The 24,522-nt window shown below is 41.8% G+C and overlaps 1 protein-coding gene across 8 annotated transcripts in view; it reads right to left on the bottom strand.

Annotated features, from left to right (window-relative positions):
- Positions 1-24,522, bottom strand: part of nbeaa (neurobeachin a) — an 82,027-nt gene that overhangs the window by 23,977 nt on the left and 33,528 nt on the right. For 4 of the 8 annotated variants that reach the window (XM_068601408.1, XM_068601410.1, XM_068601411.1 and 1 more), the window contains exons 6-27: positions 23,513-23,639; positions 22,395-22,514; positions 21,156-21,302; positions 16,250-16,447; positions 15,132-15,265; positions 14,182-14,290; positions 13,170-13,322; positions 11,208-11,376; positions 8,248-8,327; positions 7,803-7,865; positions 7,365-7,462; positions 6,589-6,681; positions 4,923-5,031; positions 4,756-4,837; positions 4,365-4,488; positions 4,045-4,237; positions 2,956-3,642; positions 2,318-2,767; positions 1,519-1,736; positions 1,186-1,339; positions 607-630; positions 60-143 (exon numbers count right to left, since the gene is read on the bottom strand). In XM_068601408.1, coding sequence (XP_068457509.1) covers positions 60-143; positions 607-630; positions 1,186-1,339; positions 1,519-1,736; positions 2,318-2,767; positions 2,956-3,642; positions 4,045-4,237; positions 4,365-4,488; positions 4,756-4,837; positions 4,923-5,031; positions 6,589-6,681; positions 7,365-7,462; positions 7,803-7,865; positions 8,248-8,327; positions 11,208-11,376; positions 13,170-13,322; positions 14,182-14,290; positions 15,132-15,265; positions 16,250-16,447; positions 21,156-21,302; positions 22,395-22,514; positions 23,513-23,639 — 3,616 coding nt within the window. The remainder of the gene's footprint in view (positions 1-59; positions 144-606; positions 631-1,185; positions 1,340-1,518; positions 1,737-2,317; positions 2,768-2,955; positions 3,643-4,044; positions 4,238-4,364; positions 4,489-4,755; positions 4,838-4,922; positions 5,032-6,588; positions 6,682-7,364; positions 7,463-7,802; positions 7,866-8,247; positions 8,328-11,207; positions 11,377-13,169; positions 13,323-14,181; positions 14,291-15,131; positions 15,266-16,249; positions 16,448-21,155; positions 21,303-22,394; positions 22,515-23,512; positions 23,640-24,522) is intronic. The other 4 variants (XM_068601412.1, XM_068601414.1, XM_068601413.1 and 1 more) reach the window with 1 other exon arrangement.

Here is a 24,522-nt window from a genome sequence, read left to right as displayed (position 1 = left end):
CTTGGGTTGGTGCTCTTAGCTCTTCTGGTGATGGTGGGAGTCTTAGGTTCATTACGCACCTCTCCCCCTGCGCCTCCTCCCCCAGGAACAGGGGTCACCTCCTCTCCCTTTGACCCCCTCTGGGGTACGGCTCCTCCTGCCTTCTTTAGTGTTGATACAAATGGGACAGGCTTAGCAGATGCAACCCCAAGGACTTATGGAAAACTCTCATGCTTTTTCTCTCATAAAACATCTGTTTCCACCTCTAAATGAATCTTCTCGCTCTAATCTTCCGATTATCAATCCGACCTTTTAAACTTCTCTTTTCCCTTATTTTGTATAATATTCTAAACACTTTAGATTATTATACAAAGTGTATGTCTCTATATAAAGTGTATCTTGTTAAGTAGATTTAGTTCCTGTAAATTTAAGAACTAGATTGCACTGAGACAGAAAGGTCAATAGATACAAACAGTATAAGGGGGAGTATTGATTAGCAGCAAAGAAGCACAACAAAGAGAAACACTATGGATGCCAGACAAGCAAGGTTTAGTGTAAGTCACAATGGTAAATAAACCAGAACAAAGTATTAGTAGAATAGAAAGAGAGGAAGAAACTGCAACTTACAGTGTTGGCACTATTCTTAGAACTCTGCACAAATGCAAAAACAGACAAAAACAGAGACAAAAAAGACAAGAAAATACACATAATACATGTAACACAGAGAGGAAAAGAAAAAAGAAAGATGAATAAAGTAAATAGATCATCAAATATCAAATCAAATAGATTGTTAATTAAAGGATTAGAATAAAGCTCAAATAAAGGTTAAAATACTGCGCAACAAGTGTTAGATAGGCAGTTAATGGTGATACAGATGAGAGGAATCCAAAAAACGTTAATCAAAGTTTAATTTGTTTACTCATTTTTAAATTCAAGGCCAAACTAAACAAAACGTTTTGCAAGTATAAAATTAAACCTTTAAGATTTTTTTTCATTCTTTTTTTTATCTATTGGGATTTTACTTACTAACAAATTCTTTAACCTATCAAGAAGCGCAAAATAAACGCTGCTTGGGGGGAATCAGATATAGCAGGTACTATTTGGGGTTACCGCCTGAGTTACAGGCGGTAACAGGCGGTGAGTTGAGGCAGCTGGTGACCTGCAGTTTCCCCTCCTACCACAGAGGTGCAGAGTTGAGCCACTTACAGAAGGGGAGGTGGCAGCAGACAGGAGAGGCAAGATGCCTCCACAGGCGATGATGATGTTGTCCACCATCTGAGAAATGAGGTGGATCGTGTTGTGGACGAAGATGATGTTCTCGTTGCTGTTCACAAAATCCATAACTGACTTGGTGGAGTGGCTGAAACAGAAGATAAGAGTTAAATACAAAAAATACAGTTTGGAAATTGAGACATCAAACACATCACTTTCTAAATATCCTCAGCCTAATCTAATTTCCAATACATGTGTGATCAATACGGATGAAACGGCACTGAAAACCCGGCATAAGTGCTCGTAGTTTTATCTTGTTAAGCTCACCTCCTCCACACATGCACGTCAGTCTCCAGAGCGAACAGCAGGTCGGTGAGCAACCTCTGGTGCATTGGAGACCACTTGAATTCTGGGATGCGGAACATGGTCGTGCGCGGGCCGGGGCTGAACTGCCGGCGCTGCTCCTCCGTCATGGGCATGCCCCTGAAACCCAGATCAACGCGGAGATCCCGCTCCAGCTGGGCTGCTGTACGACCATGGAGGGCCTGCAACATAGTGGGGGCAAAGACTTGGTCAGCCAGTAAAGGGCTTTCAGTACATCTCTTACAAATAGAAAACGTGGCATGCGTACAGTCATGAAATTTCATAGGAGCAACAGATGACCCTGTGGGACTTTGTATTCTGTATTCCCTTATTTAGTAGATAATTAGTTTATGTGTGGGCAGACACTCTTCAGACACTTTTCTGCTGCTCTTTATGCCAATCAATACACACAGCAATCACACTGGGGCAGCAGCGGCCTTAAAGTTGGAGAAGAAGGCTTGTGATCAAGGTGTGTTAGGTTTTAGTTGAAAGAGAACAGAATGATGCAATACATAGTTTTGTTCTATTCTCTTTTCAACATATTTTACTTGCGAGCTGACTTTCAAAACCATGTATCTTTAGATTTTCTGAGAAATAAACAAATACACTTTTCACAAGATGAGCTACAGCTGCACAAGACCATAACAGTCTAGACGTTTGCACATTTGCAGCCCACAATCAGTACAATCAGAATAACCTAGAATCTTAATTGCAGACTTGTGTGAACAGGATAAATCAGACACGTGTACACGCGAAAACACACCTGAGTGGTCGCAGTAGTTTGGATCTTCTTTGTGTCCTTGTCTTTCCCATCATCTGACCTCTCTGTATCAGAGGTGGTGCTGGCTGTGTCTCCCCCAGTCTTAAGCCCTGCAGCCTCTCCCTCTGCCCCCGATGTGCCCTCTCCCTCTACGAAATCTGCTCTCGATGTTGCCTGGATCTGCGCTTGGAGCTCAGCCTCGGCAATAGTGCTGATGTCAGCAAGAGGGCTCTGGATCTTGAAGAGCCCATCCTCTGGAAGGTCCCCAGAGGTTAGGCTCTGGGTCTGCGTTAGATCAGAGCCGCAGCTAGTCATGTGGGCCAGCAGGCTCAGGTCATCACTGGCGCTAGTGGTGGAGTGAGCCGGGACTGGGCCAGATGGAGTGGGCTGGTCTGTACTTGGCAGTACAAGGGGGTCTGTGGCTGCCAGAGCTGGAAGCAGCTTCTCGTCAACCTGGAAGTGATGAACAGGGTAATACAAAATTTAAAAAAAACGCTAAGGATTAGGAAAAGGTATTTTTGTTGGCAGAGAATAAGATAGACAGAAAGTAGTACACAGATTGTTGATATTATATTTGAGGTCAGCAGTGAAAGATGTGGCTCCACAGATAAGACTTCAAGTAATCAATCTTCACGTCTTACCTTGCTGAAGAGAAATCCGTTGTTACTTGGGACACTGTCCTTCTCGTCAGCCAATGTGATGAGCGGACCCATGTTCCCATCATCCTCCAGACTGACTCCCGAAAGCCCCAGGCTTGACCCCATCCCTACCCCTGAGCCTGGCGTGTCATCTTTAGGCACCAGGGTCCCATTTATATTTTGAACTACAGCGCAGTAAGCACTGTCCAGAAGAGAATCCACCTCAACCAGCGGTCCGTTCTCTATACCTCCGCCACCTCCTCCGCCCACACCTCCACTGAGGCCTTCTGGAGACAAGTCCAGGTCATCCAACTTAACTTCTGTGGCCTCTACCTTCTCCGCTTTAATGTCCACCAGCAGGTCGTGGACCTCCACCCTTACACCAGGAGCAGCGCTCTGCTCGCCGGGTGTCAGGGCTTCTCCGTTGGGTCGCTTCACGACGCCCTCTGCGAGGAGATTGCGCGAGTCTCCACCGGCCCCCTCGCTGTACTCGGCCTCGCTCTCCGGTGTCTGTGTCTGGGAGTTGTCGTCAATCTCGAGGTTGCCATTGACGACAGGAGCAGCCGTAGCGGAAAGCCCAGAGATGGTGGACACAGAGCCTTTCTTCCCCTTCTTCATGTTCTCCTCCTCTTGGCGCTGGTACTCTTCGTACATCTTAGCCAAGTACTCTTTATGGGCTTCGTAAGTCACCTGTGACAGATGGTGGGGATGTAATCGGTTAAGTGATCAGAGCACAAGCGGTGACGATGGTTACGCTTCTCATTAATAACTTCTTCACCAGGGAGTCCTTAAAGGGCCCATAGATCATCTGTACCAAAGGCTGCAGGGACAAAACTGGGACACTAGCCTAACCGAGCTATTCGACCATCACCCATAATGCCCCCTCGCTTTCGCACTGCCATATGAAAATGATCCAGTTCAATCCCCACCATTGAACAGTGAGATGATCAGTGATTAAATATTATATTTATTATGAATCAGATGTCAGTGTGTTACTCCTCATGGGTCTTGCAGGTCATGCTTGATGCAAAATGTTGAGTGTGAGAAGCTGGCTCGGCTCCTTATTGCTTGCAGTGCATATCATACTCTCACCTTGGAGTGTGCGATGGATAGGGTGTCAACCCAGACTCGCCACCCTCCCCATTCGTATTTGATAGCATGATAGAGCAGGATCCTAAAGATGTTGTACACCATCTCCGTTATTTTCTGCTCCTCGGGGCTCTTGGGGTTTATGTATCCAAGGGAGAACATCCAGTCCTGCCACACAGAGCACTGAAGCAGGCAGCTGGTACACAACAAAAACAATGTATGAGGCTGCAGCGTGAGCTTCATATCAAGATACAACAATCATCGCAAGAAGCAGAGAACATGTTGCTGAAAAAATGCAATGTCGTCATTTGTTTTTGTCTTACCGCCGGTTTTCGCGGCTGTTGCTGAAGAGTTTTATCATGTCAGAAAGAAAGAGTCTTCTGACTTCCATCAGCTCCGCACTGGGAGAGGAGTTCTTCAGCAGGGTGGCCACTACCTTTAGAATCACTGGGAGGTAAACATCGTGGAGAAGGGAGAGGAAAGGGAAGAAGAACAAGATGAAAGAGTAAGCAAATATAGAAACAGTATTTTGAATGAGAGAGAAAAATGTGAGGGACAGCAGAGTGAGCGGCAGATCAAGAAGTGGGAGAAGGCAGCAGTGTCGGTTGCTGAATTGAGGCTTTGTTGTTTGTTTACTGGCATTAAAAAAATACCGGATTGTTGGCAGATCAAAGAACACAGCGAGACGGCAGGCAACAATGTTTTTGTACTCACTGGGATTCTGGATCTTGACCGTGGAGTCGGGCTCAGGGTGGGGTTTGTGAACCACCTGAGTACAGACCTGCTCTGTCAGAATCTGCACACACACAGGGTTAATTTAACAATTAAATGCCAGGATTATCGTACGTTGCTTTAGTGATGTCAACGTGCCAATCACCTACCTCATACAGAGTGTTGTACGTGGTGACAGAGACGGTGTTCGTGTGCATCATCAACCTCTCTCCCAGCAGTGTGAACAGACTGTGTGTGTGCATGATCTCTACCTTCCTTCTGCAGGAAAACACAAACACACACACACACACATAACAGGATTTATGGCAATTGAATCTGACATTGATTGTCACTGGCCTGATGACGGTCTGATATTGGCAGGTGGCACCATATGGCCCTGTCACTTATGATGGGACCAAAGAGGACGAGAAATGAATACCAACAAGAAAAATTAATGAGAGACATTAACAGAACGGCAACACTGCAGGTGGCAACATTTGGATGGGTGCAAATTACTAACTTTGAAGATTTAACCTTGCCATTGGGCAAAAATTATGTCTTCAAGGGGTTTTTAACCGAAAAGGCTCAAAAATCAGGTTGACTGACTTTGAGGATTTAAAAAAAAAATGTAATTAAGCAAATAATGCTCAGAGCCTCTGCATATTCCTGACTGTAATAAGGTTGTTAGGAACAGAAAACAAAGTAATATTTGCACATTATTTAATCATATATTCTAAACAAATCAGTTAACTCCCAAATTAGTTTGAACATGATTACGGGAGTTTTGACATACAATTCCAGCAAACTAAATGAGAAAGTAAAGGGAAAATGTAAAACTGAGGGTCTGGTGGCATACTTTACACAAAAAAGGCATTATGTCAATGTGGCTTGGTCTGTCATAACAAGTCCTTAAATAAAATACCAAAAAATAGCCATCAGATCTCCATCATTTTGTAGAGAGAGGAACTAAATTCTTACTGCATATACTGTACGCAGGTAAAGAAACAATAATGTCAACAGCAACACTGCAGAAAACATCTGACACTGACTCTCAAACCATAGTATAGACCTCGACGAATCTAAGGCTCTGAAATCCTGATTATAACGGAAAATCATATTTTCAAGGCCAAACATGATCAAATTATTAACAAATCACATGAAAATATGTGCAATTCATTGAAGCACCAATTAAATAAATATATATAAAATAACATAATATCAAATATACTAAAATATCTTTTTAAAAGTATGCTGTTTTATGCATTACAAAATTGCAATCTGGATCAATATTACATTTCCATAAGGATTAAAGCGATCTGTACACTTTAAGAGGCAGCCCTGCAGGATGTTTGGTTGCAGCAGATGTTAAGTAGGTGGAGCACTGAAGTTGCAGGGCTCAGGTGCAGCCTGGCAGCCTGCCCCCATGTCGTGCAGCGAGAGGGGTGAATGTCACATGGGATGAATAAATCCCCCAGCATTCATTGCTGCTCATCAAAGTTCCACCTTCCTGCCAGTGCACACCGTCAAAATCATTATTCCGCCTGGACGTGACGATGGGGACATTATCTCCACATAAACACATAAACAAACAGCTCTTCTCAGGCTCACTAGAGGCAGCGCTGCTGTAAGTTTTTAGTTTTTACTGCAGTGTGTTTTCTCACACTCTCTGCGAAGCCTCTCAGTCTCACTTCCCTGATGCAGTATTTTTGTTTTAGCTGTGACAGAAAAAACTGAGGTAAATGCTTCCTTATTGCAGTGATTCACCATTCACCGAGCACTAAACACCACACAAAGGAGAATAGCAGAGAAAAAGCACAAAGACAAAGCGGTACTGACTTGTGACCAAGGTGCTTTAGGAAGTAGCCCAGGACTTTGAGGGCCTGGACCCGGATACTCTCACTCTTAGAGGCCAGCAGCTTGCAGATCACCCTGTAACACGTCAAACACACAGCCATCCTGATTACATGTCAATGAAGAAACGTTAGTAAAGTCAAAAGTTCCTCTCTGTTTGTAGTAAACCCCAGCGGTCTGATACGCAGTAAACATCCTTAAAGTTAACAACACGTGTGCTGACTGAAGCATTTTATTTGAAGGAGAGTACTCAGAGGACATCCAAGTGACATAAAAAAGGGGGAAAAGACAGTTTGCTGACTACTTTTCAGGAAACAGAAGATTTACCATAGCAACCCGAACACTTCCAACTGATGCTGCTTGACTAAAGTTTTACATAAGTCACATCAGAATTGTAACTAAGTTAAGGTTGCTGCATAACACATCGCTCACCAGACAAATGTAAAGAAGTACATTTTTTACAATAAAAAAAAACAGGGAATACAACCGCATTTTGTACATATGAAATCCCTAAATCGCTCCCTGATTTTTAAACTTTCAACGCCTACTGTAAACAGGTCAAACCAAAAATGTAATTGAAATGTTATCAGATGGACAATGATCAGAATCGTATATAATAAAGAAAAATATATTTCATGTTTGTAGGGATCAGATGTTGCTTTATTTGTGTGTTTGTGTGTTTGTGTGTGTGTGTGTGTGTGTGTGTGTGTGTGTGTGTGTGTGTGTGTGTGTGTGTGTGTGTGTGTGTGTGTAGCATTCACCTTATTCCATTTCTCTGGTCAAATGCAGGGATCATGGAGGCTGGATGTTCAGACATAAGAGCCACCAACAGCTGGAGCACGTCGTGGATATTCTCATCCTGCCGAGAAAAGAAAGCAAAGTTAAACCGGTGTAAAAAGGAGGAAGAAGGTTAAGAGAACAAAGAGAGTTATAAGGGTAGATAAGGAGGGGGAATTGCGAAGAAGCAGGTGGTATTTCAGAGCAAGAAAAGATATAATCGTTACAGAAGAGTACATTTTGTTCAGTCCATTGTTGTGCCATTTTTCACGCTGTCACAGCGCCAAAGCTGACTCACACTCTCACTCGTTTAAGTGGACCATGACTCCGGCCCACAAATTATAATGCACATTTTGCTGCCAGCTCCACTCAACCATCTTTTTCCCTTTCTCACCGTGTCTCTTTGGCAGAGAAGCATTTACCTCGTGCATGGTCAATAGGTAGTTGAGAATGCTCTGCAGCTCATCCTCCTTCACGCCCCGGTCCTGAAAAACCAAAGAACAATCACAGTCTTCAGTTGTTTTTACATTTTCTTAACTTCCGATGACTTCATTCGCTATGTTCTTGGTTATTGCATTTTGACTGGGAGGCAGCAACACCTTCACAAACACACACCCACCCATCCACACCCACACATGTGTGTGAATGCAGGAACAAATCAATACAAGCAAACAGGAACACAAAAGATACAGTGTTTCATTCAGGCTGCTGATCTATAATACAATTCTTTCCCCACACACACATTTTGGAAGAAGCCTGCAGCTCCCAGAAGCAGGACAAACAACGGAGGACATGGTGATAAAAGGTGATTTCTTGCAATTTGAACTATGCGATAAAGATAATGGTAATCTGTTTCTCTCACTGTACCTTTAGTATGAGTTGTTTGAGGAAGAGAAGCATGAAGGCTCTGAGCGAGATGATCTCCTTTTGGGATGGTCGTGGTCCTTCTAAACGAACAGAGCCAAGCAAAAGAATAATTTCCTGTTGAAAATCCATTTTTATGCAGTATAATGGTCAGCTAAATAAGTCTAGAGCTCAGTCTGAGTGAGTACCACTGTGTACTGATATTATGTTTTATTAGGCTTCCTGGAGAGCAGAGGAAAACATGTTAACACACGCGCACGCACACGCACACGCACACACACACGCACACACACACACACACACACACACACACACACACACACACACACACACACTAACACACACTCTATGAATTAACTGTAAATTATTGTCATTAACTCCAGCAGCAATTTCGCAATCTGAATAGTTTATAGTTGTACTAATCTAACTGATTACAGTAAAAACATGACAACGTGAAGAAAAAAAAAAGGTGAGTGATGGCCCAAACGATTCAAACCAAACAAGCAATGTCTGTGAGTACTTTAAAGCTCTGGCACTCTACCACAAAAAAATAATTAGGCTAAAAACAAAAAAGCTTCAGATGCATGATGCAATTCATCATGTTGTTATGATGTCACTGCCTCTTTTTGAAAGGTGTGACGTCTTTTGCTGTTCTTCACAAAGAGCAACCAGGTTTTTAACAGCGTTTATTCTGAAATTTGGCTGCAATTAGTAAAAAATAAAAAAGGCCTTCCTTTTACCTTTAATACTGTGGCACATTAGCCCTTTTAGGAGATGAAAACTGACCACTCAGATGTTGGCGTTGCATTTTCATTGTTGTAACTTTAATTCATTCATTGTTTTAGGTGTTTAATGTGTGCGCCAGACAGGGCTGTGACGAATCGGCTCAAAACGCCTGCCAAATAACTAATGGAATATGGTGCCAAAGAGAAAAAAGATGCACACATTCAGATCAAAGTAAGAATGATACAACATTTTTCCTTTAATAATCCCAGTGGCCACTGCAGTCAGATAGCGTTGACTTTCTTTTCCTTACTTTCCGACCTACTCTTTTACAGATGTCAATAACAAACACGTCAGTAAGAAAGCAGTAAGCAATAAACCTCCCAAGCTACCTGTTCTTATCAGCCTTCTACATTCCCAACAGAGGTCTGTTCCCTATATAAGACAACAATAAACACTGATGATGCCACGCTTATGTGCATTTGCCACCACACACTTTGCTGTGTCAGGATGTCTGGAATTGACCTCATTCGGTGCAAGCTACAAAAGGAGAGTACTGCAATATCAAACAGAGTTTATTGTGAGCTCAATAAAATGCAGCTCGTCGTCTCAGAACATTTAAACCAATATCTGACTCGCTGCTGCTTAGCCAGCAGAAGTAAAGTGAAAAGAAACACAAAAGAATGACGGGTGTGAAAGGGGAAAGATACGCAGCGACTCCCTACGTCTTTGTGTCATGCTCGGCTGGCCTTAAATCATATGTGTGTGTCCGTGTTTCAGTCGGTTCACCTGCTTCTCTCAAAGCCAAAACATGACACTGAAACATTCCCCTGGGATTCATCATCATTATCTGTCAAGCTGGAACATGTTGGCGGAGTGGTGACACTCAGCATCCATCACGGTTACGCAGCAGCTCTGTGTCAAACGTGGATGCGCAAGGTGAACGTGTGCCAGTGCAACCTCCTTTAGTCCTCCTTTTTTTAAGTGCTCTTTTAAGAGGATTTGAGCAAAGCTTACGTTCATCTAAACCACTTCCCCGGGGCAGCTTTAATTATCGTCTTTCACTCTTCGAAATTAATTTTCTTCCTCTTGTGCTCCTTTTATCCTAATCTGACTCAACAGTGTTTTCCAGTCATTGTGGGAAAAAAAGAAGAAGCTGTTTGCTTGTGCCATAAAATGACAACTTGTGAGGAATCAACAAGTTTATTTTAATGAACCGTTGAATGTTCTGGGTCTTTTCCTGTGTCTTCACACATGTGTGTGTTTGTGCTGACATCGGACTAAATGCAACAACTACAAAAAGTGAATCAAGTTGTTTAAACAATATAGTTCATTTCTGCAGTTGGTATGATCAAATGGTAATCTGTGTATTATGTTATTTAAGGGAGTAATGATCAATAATAGTCATTGAGCTATTTAAGTCTCATTAAGTTGCTTTTAGGTCTTCATGTTGAAACTGATTGAATAAATTTAAAACCTTAAGCACAGTGAATCATTTTAAAACACTACTCTTCAGCAAACGCATACAATTAAAAGCTATTCTTGTTTGCTGCATGTAACTATGGCTACTGAGTTCAAAAGCTCAAAAATTATTATTAGAAACCTTCTGTAGTTTCTAAAAATCTAGATCCCTTTCGAATCACTACCTGCTTGTCATATATTCAGAATGACGTAATGGTCGGGCACAGCGACTTCAATTCTGAGGTCAGAAAGGGGTTGGAGAGGCGGGAGGGGTATCAGACCTTGTTCGGCCACCCAAAACCTTTGGTTGGCGCTTACGACACCTTAAATTGCACACAGGTGTGAATGTGACAGTGAACGTGTTGTGTCTTCATGTGGTAGCTCTGTAATGAGACAGCCTTCGGCCCCTCGTGACCGAACACGAGACGGAAGAATATGTCAGAGATTGACATTACCACTATGTGCGTAGAAAAATGTCTTGTTAAAATATTCTGAAGACCGAGAGTACTTTTTGTGAGCATGTGAGAGGATGCTGTCAAAAAGAGATGTATAATGTTTTAGACAAAGAAACATAAAGAAAGAGAAGAGGGGATGGAGTGTGCAATGTCTGAGGATTTAGGACAGCATAGTACTGTAGAAAGATACAGTAGGGCAGGAACAGTGTTTAAATATCTCGTGGTGATCATCAGATGCGTGGAAAAGACTGTTATGTATCTTGTCTTTCTTCTTACGGTGAGAATGGCCTTATGTTTGCAGATTGTGTGTGGGGGTGAACCTACCAAGGCCTTTGGGGGTGATTCCACTGCACTCTAGCGGGTTGATGGCCCAGTAGTAGTACTTGAGAGTGTGCATCAGTTGCAGGACGGTACCGACACGGCGGATGGTGGTGTAGATGGTGGCGGTGCCGATGAACTCAGATGACAGGTATGTGTAGAGGGATAGCTGGACCTGAATACACAAACATCCATTTATAGAGTACATACAAGTACATACAAACACACAAAGGGTGACGGACAAATACAAATTGTCAGACACCTGTTGAGGGGACACAAATTGTAAATCTTGTTTCTGTTGTTCAAGCAAAAGGCAGTTGTATTGTGAAGAGACAGCCACTGGGGAATAAAAAGGAATCCAGCCTCCAGCAAAAGCGCCAATGTTTTCTACGTTATGTTATTTTTGATGTTTCTGTGCCTGAAGCCGTCAAGCATCTGAGGAACTCCTTACGCACCGCTGACATTTGAGAAGGGCGCTCTCGAATTGCTTTTTTGTGCCTTCTCTGCCTCCTTCTGTTCCCTTCTCCCTCTCTTAACATACCTCTAACCAAGCCTCTCCATCGACCAGACACGGACTCCAGCCTGCTGCACGCTCACAGATCTCTGAGCTCATTACAGTGACCACGACGCTAAGGACCAGCCCTAACGAGGTAGCGCTGGTTAAGCGGATGAAATTAGCGGCCCTGGCCATGCCACATCACAGCTCATCTCGAATGGAGAGCGCACTCAGCTGGCTTAAATGGCCTTTATTACATTGCTTTTCGCACATCGAGCTGATGTGTTTTGCTGTTGCCATTTACAACAGGTTTGGCTGCAGAAAGGCTTGAAATTCCTTGATCATAGGGCGAGCATTTGGGCTGCACTGCTGTAAAATAGCAAACATTTCTCTATTTCTGAAGATATTACATTTACCACAAGTGCCTGGTGAAGAAAACAAGCTCTTTATTTTCAGTGCGAGCAAGGGAGACGTTGTGAGATGTACTTTCGTCAAGTGTTTCCTGTCCTGAATATGACCAAGGCTATTCTTGCCAATAATTAATGTGATTATAATACACTATGAGGTGGAAAATAATAACGCTCTGTGGGAGACAAGAATGGTCCAGCGGAGGTAAGATTAAAGGATTACATGTTTTTTTGGGGTGTGTTGCTGCTTAGTACATTAATGCTTGTCTTGTTTGTCTCATTATGGCCCTGCTGAGTTGTGGTAATGTTTAAGAGCAATCCATTGTTATGTCCTCTATATAAAAACCCAATAGGCAATCACATGGTCAAGCCATTTCACACTGTTTTGACCTGTCAACTAAGGTTGATCAGTTTACGTTGGGTTGGATTCTGACTTTCACTCCCTTTTCAATCTCTTGAGCTGCAGCAACTGCTGCGATGCATTTCCTCCGTCTCAACTCCAGCATGCCCTGGAGAGCGATACGGTTGTAGCTAGGAACCAATCACGTCTCAGGGTCAGAGGGAAGAAGACGGGGGAGTCAGGAAGTTCTGAAAATAATAGAGGCAAGAGCTGACTGGCCCAGCGGGAACACCAGGAACACTTATATCTAGTTCAGAGTGAGAAGGAAAAATGGGACTACAGATCTTTTTTTCTGTCCTAAGGTCTTTTCAAATGTCATTCTCTCTTTGTTTCCTTCGTTTGCTTGGTCTGTCCTTTGCGTACGTGATGTGCCAGCTCCTCCCTCCGTGTCCTGTAACCTCCTTTGTTATATTATTGTAAAGGGCAATGGGCACTAAGATGTCAGTCCCTCTTTGTATTGTATGTCTTGGCTGTCTCAATTTTCCTTGAATTCAAAAAACAAACTCTTGAGCACTTCTTTTTTAATTTGTCTCTGTCTGAGTCTGAGCCTATCACCTATTAATTATCTCCTTCAGACCATCACCTTCTGTTTTCTTGCAGCAAGGTCATGAAAACAACACACACACACACGCACATAATCAAAAGACACACACAAATAAACAGACCTTGGCAGGGGTGTGTATCCAGATGGCAGCGTTGAAGAGGACATGGTCACAGAGCTGTTTGAGGAGAGGCGCTCCGTGAGGTAAACCATCCAGATACTTGGCGAAGGACAAGAACTGTTCAAGTACCGCCCTGGTGATGTGGACTCGTGACGACTGGATAAAAGACGGAAAATATAGACTGTGATTTATGCTTTTTTGTAAAAAAAAAAAACATAGTTGTTTCAACGCTTAACTAGAACAGTGTCTTCATATAGTATCTAAAATATACCTTGATGATAGGTTGAGAGAGATCTCAACAATAAATCTACACCCACACAGTAGGTGCGTAGTTGCCACAGTAACTGATTGACATTTAAAGGACTCAGAAGACGCACATGAGAGAAGGGGTTCAGCGTAGGCAGAAAACATGTTTTTTAAACAGATGTGTATGAAAGTACAACATTTGAATTGAGAAAATGTTTTCAAACAAGTAAAAATAAAAAAATAAGAGTTGTTCAACTGATTTTAATCACCGTGTCAGGAGCCTATAATCCTGGTAACATGGTGCCTGTGGCATCTAACAGTTGTCAAAGGTGTTAAGTACGTATTTTACACCAGGATCATAGTCTCTATTATAATTTACGTGATCTGTCTTATTCCACGTCTGTGAAATACTGTTACTTCCTGTTGCAGCAAGAAGATTTTTGTCATCTATTTGTGGAAAATGATGCGGAAAATTCTTCATGTTCAGTTTTTTAATCAACTGTACGATCATTTGGATGTAGTTTGTGGTGCTGTTGAACTGCATTGTGTTCTACAGATAGATGCTAATGTTATTTTGCCTTTCTCAGGGATATAAATGGGTTAAACAATATAATAGAAACACCTGGCTGTCTGGATAAACACGCAACTGAATGTTTATCACTGAGATAAACATGAGTACAAGGGCGATCAAAACATAATCCTTATTATCCTCCTTATTCACCCAACAACAAATAAACATGACATGCAACACAGACTCTTCATTCCTGACCTTCTCAAGCAGGTATCCAATCACTAGAAAGCCCTTCCCTCCAAGCATTTGCTCCTGCATCGCAACTGAGCTCTTCAACAGCTCCACCAGGAACGCCAGCAGAGTGGCACTGCAACAAACACATTGTTCACACACATATATCAGTAACACTGCATGGAAATCCTTTATTAATTGATTGATTAATACATGTTTTCAATTGGAGTATGTGAGTTAAAGAGGCAAGAAACCCTGATCCATGTTTTCTTCACCTCTCTCCATATACACGTACACTTTCTCCATCATTTATCTTTTATAGGAAGCTGTTGTTTTTTTTTTGTTTCTTTGTTATCATCGTTTTCCTGGGGATATTTGACAAATGGTATTGGATGCTGCTGAACATGATGTGAAGTTGCTGCCTGATGTGTAACTGCATTGAGGCGAGTGTGATGGAGTGGTTTCAGGACAATCTTGGAGAGAGAAGAATGCGGATACTCCAACTTTCTAAAAGCAGCTCATCGCTCCAGGGAAAACCACATAATACTTCTTTCTTTCACATTTCCATGCCCTGCTCTCTATAATCAGTTATTTCTAGCCTATGGCAAAATTGTAAGGTTGGAAGAAAATTCTCACATAAAAGTCTTGTCTAATGTTGTTTTTTTTCCAATTTCTTACTATGGAAGACAATTTCTATCAGTAAAAGAAAAATGAGATTAAAAAAAAGTCATAATTATGAGATCAAAACTTAAAATTATGAAATAGAAAGTCAAAATTATGAGATAGAAAGTTAAAATTACAAGATAGAAAGTCAAAATTATGAGATAGAAAGTCTGTACTGTACCATATGTTTCACTTTCCCTTGTTTGTTTTTTGGGTTCATTCCAGTTTCAAATTAAATGTTTTTCCGTATTAAAAGAAGTCCTACACTGTCAGTGCAGTCCACTGAGTTCTAGTTATTTTTGTAGACCACTCACCAGACTGTGGTGTCCACGCTGCAGTCATTGAGCTGTTTGTAGTCCAGCTGAGCGAAGAGAGGGAAGAGGACCTGGATGCCTCCTATAGAGTGGATGGCACTGTGGATGGAGTGGGTAACAATGGCCTTCACATCCTGTGGGACGGAAACAAACTGTTAGTGCTGACAAAGACTACACTGTACTGTAAGTATAGACAGATCAAATCACACACTCACTCACTGTCAATTAAAGACCTCATATCAGACGTAGAACATCTACCGCAGATAGAAATAAACCATTACAACAATTTTGAATGGTACTTCTCCAAACTTTATAGTTTCTTCCAGAATATGTTGCCGTTTCATTGTATTATTGTCCAGTAGCTTCCTTTCACACGTCCTGATTTACATTTATTGGAAGTTGAACTAATGATGTTGTAGTGTTTTTGTTTACACCAACAAAAAATAAATATAAAATGTGAGTAATTATGCTAACACTCAGTCACCATAATGCTGTAAATGCCTCCTGTTTAACTCTGTAAACCTGTCTTTTGCCGTATTAACTCACAAAACTGAAGATGATTTTGGCACTTTTGATTGAAATAACAATACAACTACAATACAATAAGACTCGCTACCTTTGTATTTGTGAATTACAGTAAGTGCTGGCTGAATTGCTGGTGCAGGAGGACATTATTAGAAGTCAATAACTAATTTTAGCAACCGGTTTTGAATTTTGAATGAAATACACTTGGAAAGAAATTTGCTCGCAAACAATGAAAGGCAATCTTTCTCAAACAATCTCAGTCAGTCTCAACAAAAGTGAAAATTGTGAACTTCAAGACATTGATGGTGACTGTTTTTCACAAGTTGCATTATAAACAGTTTGTATACATACATCTGTATTGTCCTGTGTTCAACCCCACATCTACTACAGTATTTCTGGCAGAGTGCAACAGATTCTTTGCAAATGCATTTGAGGCAAGTGTGAGTCAGACTGTAACAAACCCTTCTGATAATCAGACTGAACTGCCATTTCCTACTTTCATGCATGATGAACAACACAAGCGATTTGGCAGCGATTCAGAGCTCGGTAACTAGGTTAGTGACGAGCAGCCACTCAGAAGAATCCAGACTGACCTGTAGCATGAGAGCGTGTGGTGAGTGGACGAAGATGGAGGAGTTTTCCCTCGGCGATGACTCCAGGCACAGCTGGGCATCTGTTGCCTTGGCGTTGTAGGTGAAGGAGATGGAGTTGGCCAGCTTGCCATCATACAAAACTTGCTTGTGGTGCTCAGCCAGATGGATGTCACTTTCTGACTTGAACTTGAAAGTGCTCTGCAGTGATGGAGAAAGAAGATGTCAAAGGTTGTGTGAACAAAAAATACTTTAGAGAGACAAATGAATTGTCCAAAGACAAGAGAAGTGTGAGTGTGAAGTGAGTTTGTGTGTACACATCTAACACCCAAAATGGAGTCTGCTTAATTGCGGCATGTGTAAACAATCCAGCATTAGCTTAATGAACACAGCGCTAACTCAGCACTAATTCAATTAGCAGAGAATAAGAGATGGGAAGGGCCAAAGGATGAGAGACAGATAGGCACCCAGAGCTCCAAAAGTATCTCCTCTCTTTCTCGTCGACCAACAAAAAACACACAAACAAATACAAGTATACGTTTGCGTTATTCAATTTCTGAATATTGCATTACATTTTTGCTGCAAATTAAACCAATTTTAAACCTTTTCCACAAGCTGCTGAGTTTTTATCTAGTTAAAAATGGAAAATATCTTGGACTGTCTTCCTTGTCAATTGTGTGTGTGTGCATCTCGGTCTATATCCGTCTGTGTGCACAGGTCTGTAGGTCCATGTATCCTGCAGCGGTGCTGATACACGCATGAAGCCCTGCAGATAAAAGGCCAGCGAGTTGCTCTGCCACCCTTTGCAGCAGGTCCATGAGAGGGGAACTCTTCCCTTCGAACGGCTGGGTCCCCAGGTGCCTTGCTCAGCCTGACTGCACAGGAAAGCCCCCGGCTGCTCAAGACCTGCAGGCCCGTCTTGTTCTAAACCTTTCATCTGAGGTCTGTTGTAAAAAAAACGTGCCCTGAGCATTTTGAACCACGCAGCACAAAATTTTACTCTGAAGCAAAGAGTGCACTGAACAATGGAGACGAGGTCTGAAGAAAACAGCTCCTCCACAGCATAACATCCTGATCTCAGTCCAGCGAATCTACTGTTTTCTAGCACCGTCTTAACAAATGTATTATTAGTCTTCCTTCCATGTATTAGCTTCAAATGTGGCACGAAAGGCCTACTTGTGGAAACCTATAATCTAAAGAGCACATTTTCGAAACAACAAACAGACACGGCAGCCAGAGAGGTCCTGCCCGTAACTTCACACACTCACTGGTTTAAACAATTGATAAGCAAATAAATATTCATAGTATGATAATGGTACATTTTCATTCCATGGTATACCACGAAACCTGTATACGCCTGCTACCCTGACACCTACACACACATTGATGCCAGCAGAACATTATCTCTAAGAGTAATCAATGACTCTTATGGTACCTAATGGTGTCCATATTAATATTTTTGACTTTAGAAAATAATATTTTAGTGAACTACAAGATGAGCGGTGTTGGAAAGTGTATCTAATAAACCAAGTATCTATTAAAGCTTATCCATACTTAGAATACTGCAGCCATATGCAAGAATAATCAATCACAAACACAAATAAATTGTTCTTCGGTTCATTTTGAAGGTTAGTGGGCCCCCTGCAGAAAAAAGTATTATGAATAGCTTCAATGGGAAATTAATACACCTATTAAGATGCACATTTTTTTGCAGTGTAAGCCCATTTATTGTGGTGCATTTATGAAATGTGGGCGTAAACTTGTGCATGTGTAATAGATGTAGCTGTGTGACTGTGAGCTTGTATTCTGTTGCTGTGCTAAACGATGGAGGCAGATACCTGAGAGTGTTCCAGAGATTTTCTGACTCTTTAAAGTATATTAATGGATGGACAAATCCTTTAAAATTATAACATTAGACTGGCATCAGGAGAAGCATGCAAGACTGAAAGAAAATTCACAATTCAACATACGTAAAGCTTTACTAGGCTGCGCTTAATCACACACTATTCCTCACCTGGTTACACAAGCACACACCGAGGAATGAAAGAGACAACTCCCTCCTTTGTAAGACATGACAGCTGCAGATACCACATTGGCCTGCAGTGATAACAGCACACACATACACGCACACGCACAATGACAGCCAGTCCTCCAAAATGTCCTCCCCAACATATCTTTTTAGGGTTATAATAATATATAATATAATACTGAATACAAACGCATTTTAAACTTTGAGTTTCAATACTGATGCCAAACAGCCGTTCAAGACTCTCACTAAATAAAATCTAAAAATGATCACAGCATAACTCAACAATATAAAAACTTCTTAAAGACATGTGATGTCACCTTTTAGGACAGTTATGGATATCCAGTCAGTCAGCACCAAACTGAACCCGACACAAATCTAGTGGGCGGTTCTCTGTATATTAAAGTGGCCAACACAATTTTTTTTTCAATAATAGTGTAATAAAATCTGACAATTACACACAAGACAAATGTCCAGATAGACTTTCTCGGCACTGTCCACTAATTATGTTGTGGCCAGATTGTTGGCAGTGATCCGCAATGAGGAAATCTGGACTGAATGATGATGAGTGCAACCACAAACTCAACATGTGAGTAACAGGACATACATAGAACACAGACACACACACAACCAAAATAAAAAAAACTTTCCAAAGCTCACAGTGGAAAACAAGATGTTATAGTCCAGCTTCATCTGTTGTTAGGAGAGCATGGAAGTCCTGAACTGGACACACGTACAGGCATTCAGTACACACAGCGTGTCGGCCATCATGAGCCCCTTCGAGCGAGAAGACCTTGAACACCCTCACTGTGCTGACGGCTTGTTTAGCCGAGCGGGCAGAGTGGCTGTCTGCTTTTTGCTGCTCATTACTGAACAGTAACACTGACAGTGGATGTGACCAAGAGCCTGCATACAGCTATGCACACACATATGTATGTATTGTACTGCACAGATTAGAGAATACTCCTGGAACAGATTGCCATATAAGCACATCTTCATCCGTGTGAAGTGGTGGGAACAAGGACGGGCCTCTATTCGCATTAAGACAGGAAACTGTGTGACACAAGCTGAGTCCCACAGGCGCTCTCCTTTAGTCGACCGAAAAAAAAACAGCACACTCATCATTACAATAGCCGCACCGAGGCCAGCGGCTTTGAAACAACTGAGCCATTTAATGGTCTCTTCTGGGCATCTGATAAACCCATTCTGCACCATGCAGAGAGGCAATCATCTGACTGATCAGCCGCAGGAAACTGTGGACTGTGACAGAGAGAGGAATCAGTATTCATGGCCGAGAAAAAGCAAACCTCAAGCATGCGATCATTAGGAGGAACATGAGGAGACTCTAGTCTATAACGTGAGAGAGAGAGAGTTTGAGAGGGAGGATGTGCTCTACCTCAAGCAATCCTTGTGTACTCTGCATGTTTTTAATATGTTTCTCGATTAGTGTCACCTTATCAAGACTTGGTAATTAAAAGCAAATTCCAGACTCAGTGTATACCCTTTCTGAGGAGCTTTAGAAATACCAGCAGCTGTTTCCACACATCAGCAACCTCAAATATCCGTGAAGTCTTGTGGTGCTGAAATCTTGACAGATTTGGACACCTTCATAAACAAGCTATAAGTGGCCTGAGGTGTGCAAGTCTGCCAAAACAAGAAGCAGACAGCTGGCAAGGTGTTGCGACATCTCAGCTGTCTCCAATAGCCAGGCCAAAAGGCAGAGATGGTGATTTCTAAAGCGCGGGGTGCTCAACACCCAACATCATAATGCCTCATTTGAATAATTATATAGTGCGACAGAAACGCAAAGTTCTGTCTCTGTTTAAAAGGCAAAATCCACCCTCACAAACTTCTAAACCTTTAAACATTGTGATTTCCCGAGAGGCATGTAGTGATAGTTTCTTCATTTACTTTTATTTGTGCCCCTTTAATCACAATCTGCTTCATCTACTACAACTTTATATTGTGACAGGGCTGCAATTAAAGAGTACGGGCATTTAAACCTAGGCAGCCAATAAGATTTCATAAAATTTGCTTATCCCTGACAACATGTCTTTCAGCTGCACTACATTATGATACATTGTTGGGAAAGTATATATATATATATATATATATATATATATATATATATATATATATATATATATATATAGACAGACAGACAGACAGACAGACACACGGATGGATCTGTCTCTTTTGAAACAGAATTAGAAAAGCTCACAGATAGCGATGACGTTCTGGCTGACAGGAGCAGAATTAATCAAAATGAAAACCTATTAGATTACGCCGTTGAGACAGCCCCCTTTCAAAACTTGGTTTTGGACAATAAAATGTGTTGCATCAAGGTTACAGCACAAACTATAGTTTGTGTATTGATTACATCCCCCACTTGTACAAATAATTTCTCTCTGTATTATTTTTGAAAAAAAGGTTGTTCAGATTTGCATTGCACAGTTGCAGTGCAGTGAGGTATAAAGAAGCGTGTTAGAAACCACTGCTCTGGCCTATGCAAAACGCAATACCCCTCTTTGTCATAAAACCCATGCTGCAGCATCAATGCACTATAAGAGGGTGTCCACAGGCTGTAAAATCTACACTATATACATCAAGTGACAACAGAAACTCAAGCTACCAACCACAGAGGCACCCTGGCACCAATACACAGCCTTTTCTGTGTTTGACAGCCCAAGAATGACTGATGGGCTCGCCTGCTTCTAGCTGACGACGTGAACGGGCAAAGACAGCATTAAGTAACATTGACAATGAAATCCCGTTGCCAGGATATTCTTCCTGCCAAACGGTGCATGACATTGATGCGCAGTAAAGCGTCCAGAGAATATACTGTACGGTGAGTGATAAGGACGTACGTGCACGCTCTCTCACCTTGTATCCTGGGCCGAGTTGGTGAATGGCAAAGATCTGTGCCGGGTTGAGAGCTTCACTAAAAACGTAAATGGCTCCCAGCTGACCACAAAACACCCTGTTGGCATCCGCCGTCTCTGATGAGCCCAAGAAACACTTGTCGTAGCTCTAAAAAAGGGAATAAGAAAACATTAACTATCAAATCAAACATTTGTTTCTTGCAAGAAGAGTTTGTGACTACAGGATTATTGAACATGATTCACTGCTCAGGGTCATTTTAAAAACAGTTTTTTGTTCAACACTAAAACTTCTAGAGTTTGTTTTTCAGTTTCAGGACACCTTAAAATCTTTGAGAGATAAAGAGTATTTACAGTTTGTTAATCTTCTCATTTTAAGATGTCTCAAGAGTTCATTAATTATTCATTTTTAATCTCTGGTCATAAATATGTGGTCTTCTGCAGTGAATAGTTGAAAAAGGCTGATGAACTTTTGATAGTTGCTTGCTTCCAATCGCTCTGTTCATGTTTTCAATCGCCTGCTGTAACCTTCCGTCCACTGGCCTTTCATCAGCTCCATCCCTCCGATACCCTTTATCAAAATTAGATCTTTACACTTCTGCTTCTTTAAAGTGATGAAATGTGTTGTATCTTTAGGCTTCAGGACAAAACAAACCCTGATAGCATCAACACATTTTCAGACCTGTTCTTTCACTCGTGTAGGGTGTGTTATTTGTCTTGTCTTTCGGTGAGTTGTGTGAACTATAAGACATTTTAGCCCAGGGCCAAAGGAATTTCTTTCAGAGAATAACACTGGCTCTTGGTAATTGCGGCAATATCAAGAGCCAACAGGGGAGGAAGTGTAATGAAGGCGCTGCGGCCACTGAGAGGTCAGGCTACCTGTACCCTGCAAAATGGAAAAGTTGGAAGTTGGAGTTTGGGCAAGCAGTGCTGGAGCGAGGCCCAAGGGCAACGCAAATGCAGAGGGCAAACCTCAAACGTTTGCCAATATCACGATAGGAGGGAAGTGTAGCGCCAGACCAACATCAGATTTCCCTGGTGCAAAACTTCTGAAAGCAACAAATGATTTATCGATGTTCTTTTGTTGCAAAAATCTAATTTGAACCCAAAGCACTTGGACGAGAAACTTAATATTCATTCAACAGACTTCAAGTGTATTTTTCCAAAAGGTAAACGTAATTATGATCCATAGAGATCAGTGCTCATAGCAACACAATGCCTCTGTAATGAACCAATAGCTTACATCGTTGGTGTTGACGTGCCACGCCATATCACCATAGGAGACCAGTTGACCGTTGACATAGCAACGGATCTCCGAGTTCCTCCAGCGATTGTAGATGTGGACGATGCTGATCATGTACCACTAGAAAAAACAAAAACACATTCAGAGAGACAAGATGACGAATCAAAACCAAAAACACATTAATATGAAACATTGCACCAAATTAAAGGAGGAGAAAGTCAATATTGTTTGAACTATTGTGTTAAATTCTAAATAATTAAAACTACTACAATGTGTTGTTTCACCTTTCACGCTTATCTAATGCAATGATTCATTTTAGACTTTTTAGTATCAAGATATCTGGCCTGGGCAAAACTCTCCTGTCTTTGCAATCCCGATATTATAAGAGGCTTTACCAACATGAAAGATTCTAATGTGTTAACATACATTCGCCAGAACTCCCCTCCAAAGCTATCCCTTTGCCCACCTTAATACACCTTAATATTCCATTAATAGAGTGCATGTGTACATATGTGTGCGTGACTAGAAGGCATCTTCCCTGATGACAGATTCCTTGGAGAGAAGACTGAAATGAGGAGAAAGACTGCAGTGGAGGAGGAGGAGAAGCTAGAATTTTTGCTGCCGTATGCATAACTTAGAAGTGGACAATACCATATGTGCGTGCCAGCACACAGACGCGCACACACACACACACACACATTAACACATGCACGCCGTGGACAAAATGCTGTGAGACATGGTCACTTATAAATTGATCAAATGGAACTTTGTTAGGCAGTGCAGAGATTCTACTGGGTCAGCAAAGACAGCAGAAGGCCATCTCATCAAGTGAGTGTGTGTTTATGTGTGCATGCAAGTGTTGGTGTGTGTGTGTGTGTGTGTGCGTGTGTGTGCGTGTAACAGTATAGCAGAATGCTGACAATACAGTCGTGAGGCAGTGTGCAGGTCTTAATTGACAGGTCTTATCTCCACTCATCAACACTCCTTGTGAGTGCAAGGAAGAAGAGAGCAGCACCACACTCATGCTCTCTCATCACACAAGTGGCACAGGGTTACCAAAGTCTGTGCTGACTAAATATGCTTCAGTTGAGTAATTTGGTTGGTGGGTGTTCCCTTACCTTGCGGGGTTGGAAATCATATTTCACACAGTGCTGAAAGCCTTTTCCTTTTGACTTCAATGATGTCACGATGAGACAGTTTCCCACAAAGTGAGCAGAGTAACCTATTCCTTTACTGGTGCGGAAACTGTGGAGGAATCAGACAGAGTTTAATGAGTTACATTAAGTCACATTAATGTTAATTTGTTATCAATTCAAGATCTGTTCAATTCTAAATTAAAAATAATATTGGTACCCCTAAATAAACATTTGAGCTTCCCTGTGACTAAATGACATGTTCATCACTAAGTTTCATTAGTTTTGAATGACACAAATAGTTTTATTTAGATATATAAAACAAATGTGTCAAATTAATTACATTTCAACCGCGTCTTGTTTGATTTGTCAGACCAGCTGTATTTTTGTAATAATATCTTTTTTTCCACTTCAACTGCAAAAGTTAAATTCCTACCAAAAGAAATCCTGCCGGCAAGGCACCCTCAACACTAACATATTACATTATTTAGACAAATCAGTCCTAAAAAGCTGGAGTTTAAAGTATTTTCTTGGCAGCAGCACAAATGATACCAAATCACAGGTTTATAGAAAAACACTCCTAAACCCCTTTCCCTCCATTTCCCCCAAATAGTGTTTCTCTTCCCACACTGGTAACCTCCACGTAAAACCCGTCCTCACAGCTAAGCTTCTTCCTGAAAACAACAACACACATTCCACTTCTAAGAAAGGCCCGGAAGGATCACACACACAGCAGAGCCAGAGAGAAGATATAAATCCCTCTCAAGTGAATCCCTGGTGCATGCTAGAAGAGAACATGGTGTGTTATCACGGCCTTCACGCTGCTGTGGAGGCCGCGATGAGACAGGCGGCTGGAGTAGGAGCTGCATCTGGAGGAGGATGATAAGACCTGGGCAAGAGGAGAGGGGGGCGCCCTCCCGCTCTCGCTCCACACTTGCCATGACAACTTGACAAACGGTTACGAAGGCAATAGGATTACACCCTGACACTTTTCA

This window comes from Clinocottus analis, unplaced genomic scaffold, assembly GCF_023055335.1.
Source record: "Clinocottus analis isolate CAN_PGR_092001 unplaced genomic scaffold, fCliAna1.0.p SCAF_5, whole genome shotgun sequence".
In the NCBI taxonomy this organism is placed as follows: domain Eukaryota; kingdom Metazoa; phylum Chordata; class Actinopteri; order Perciformes; family Cottidae; genus Clinocottus; species Clinocottus analis.
This window is presented reverse-complemented; position numbering and strand designations above follow the sequence as displayed.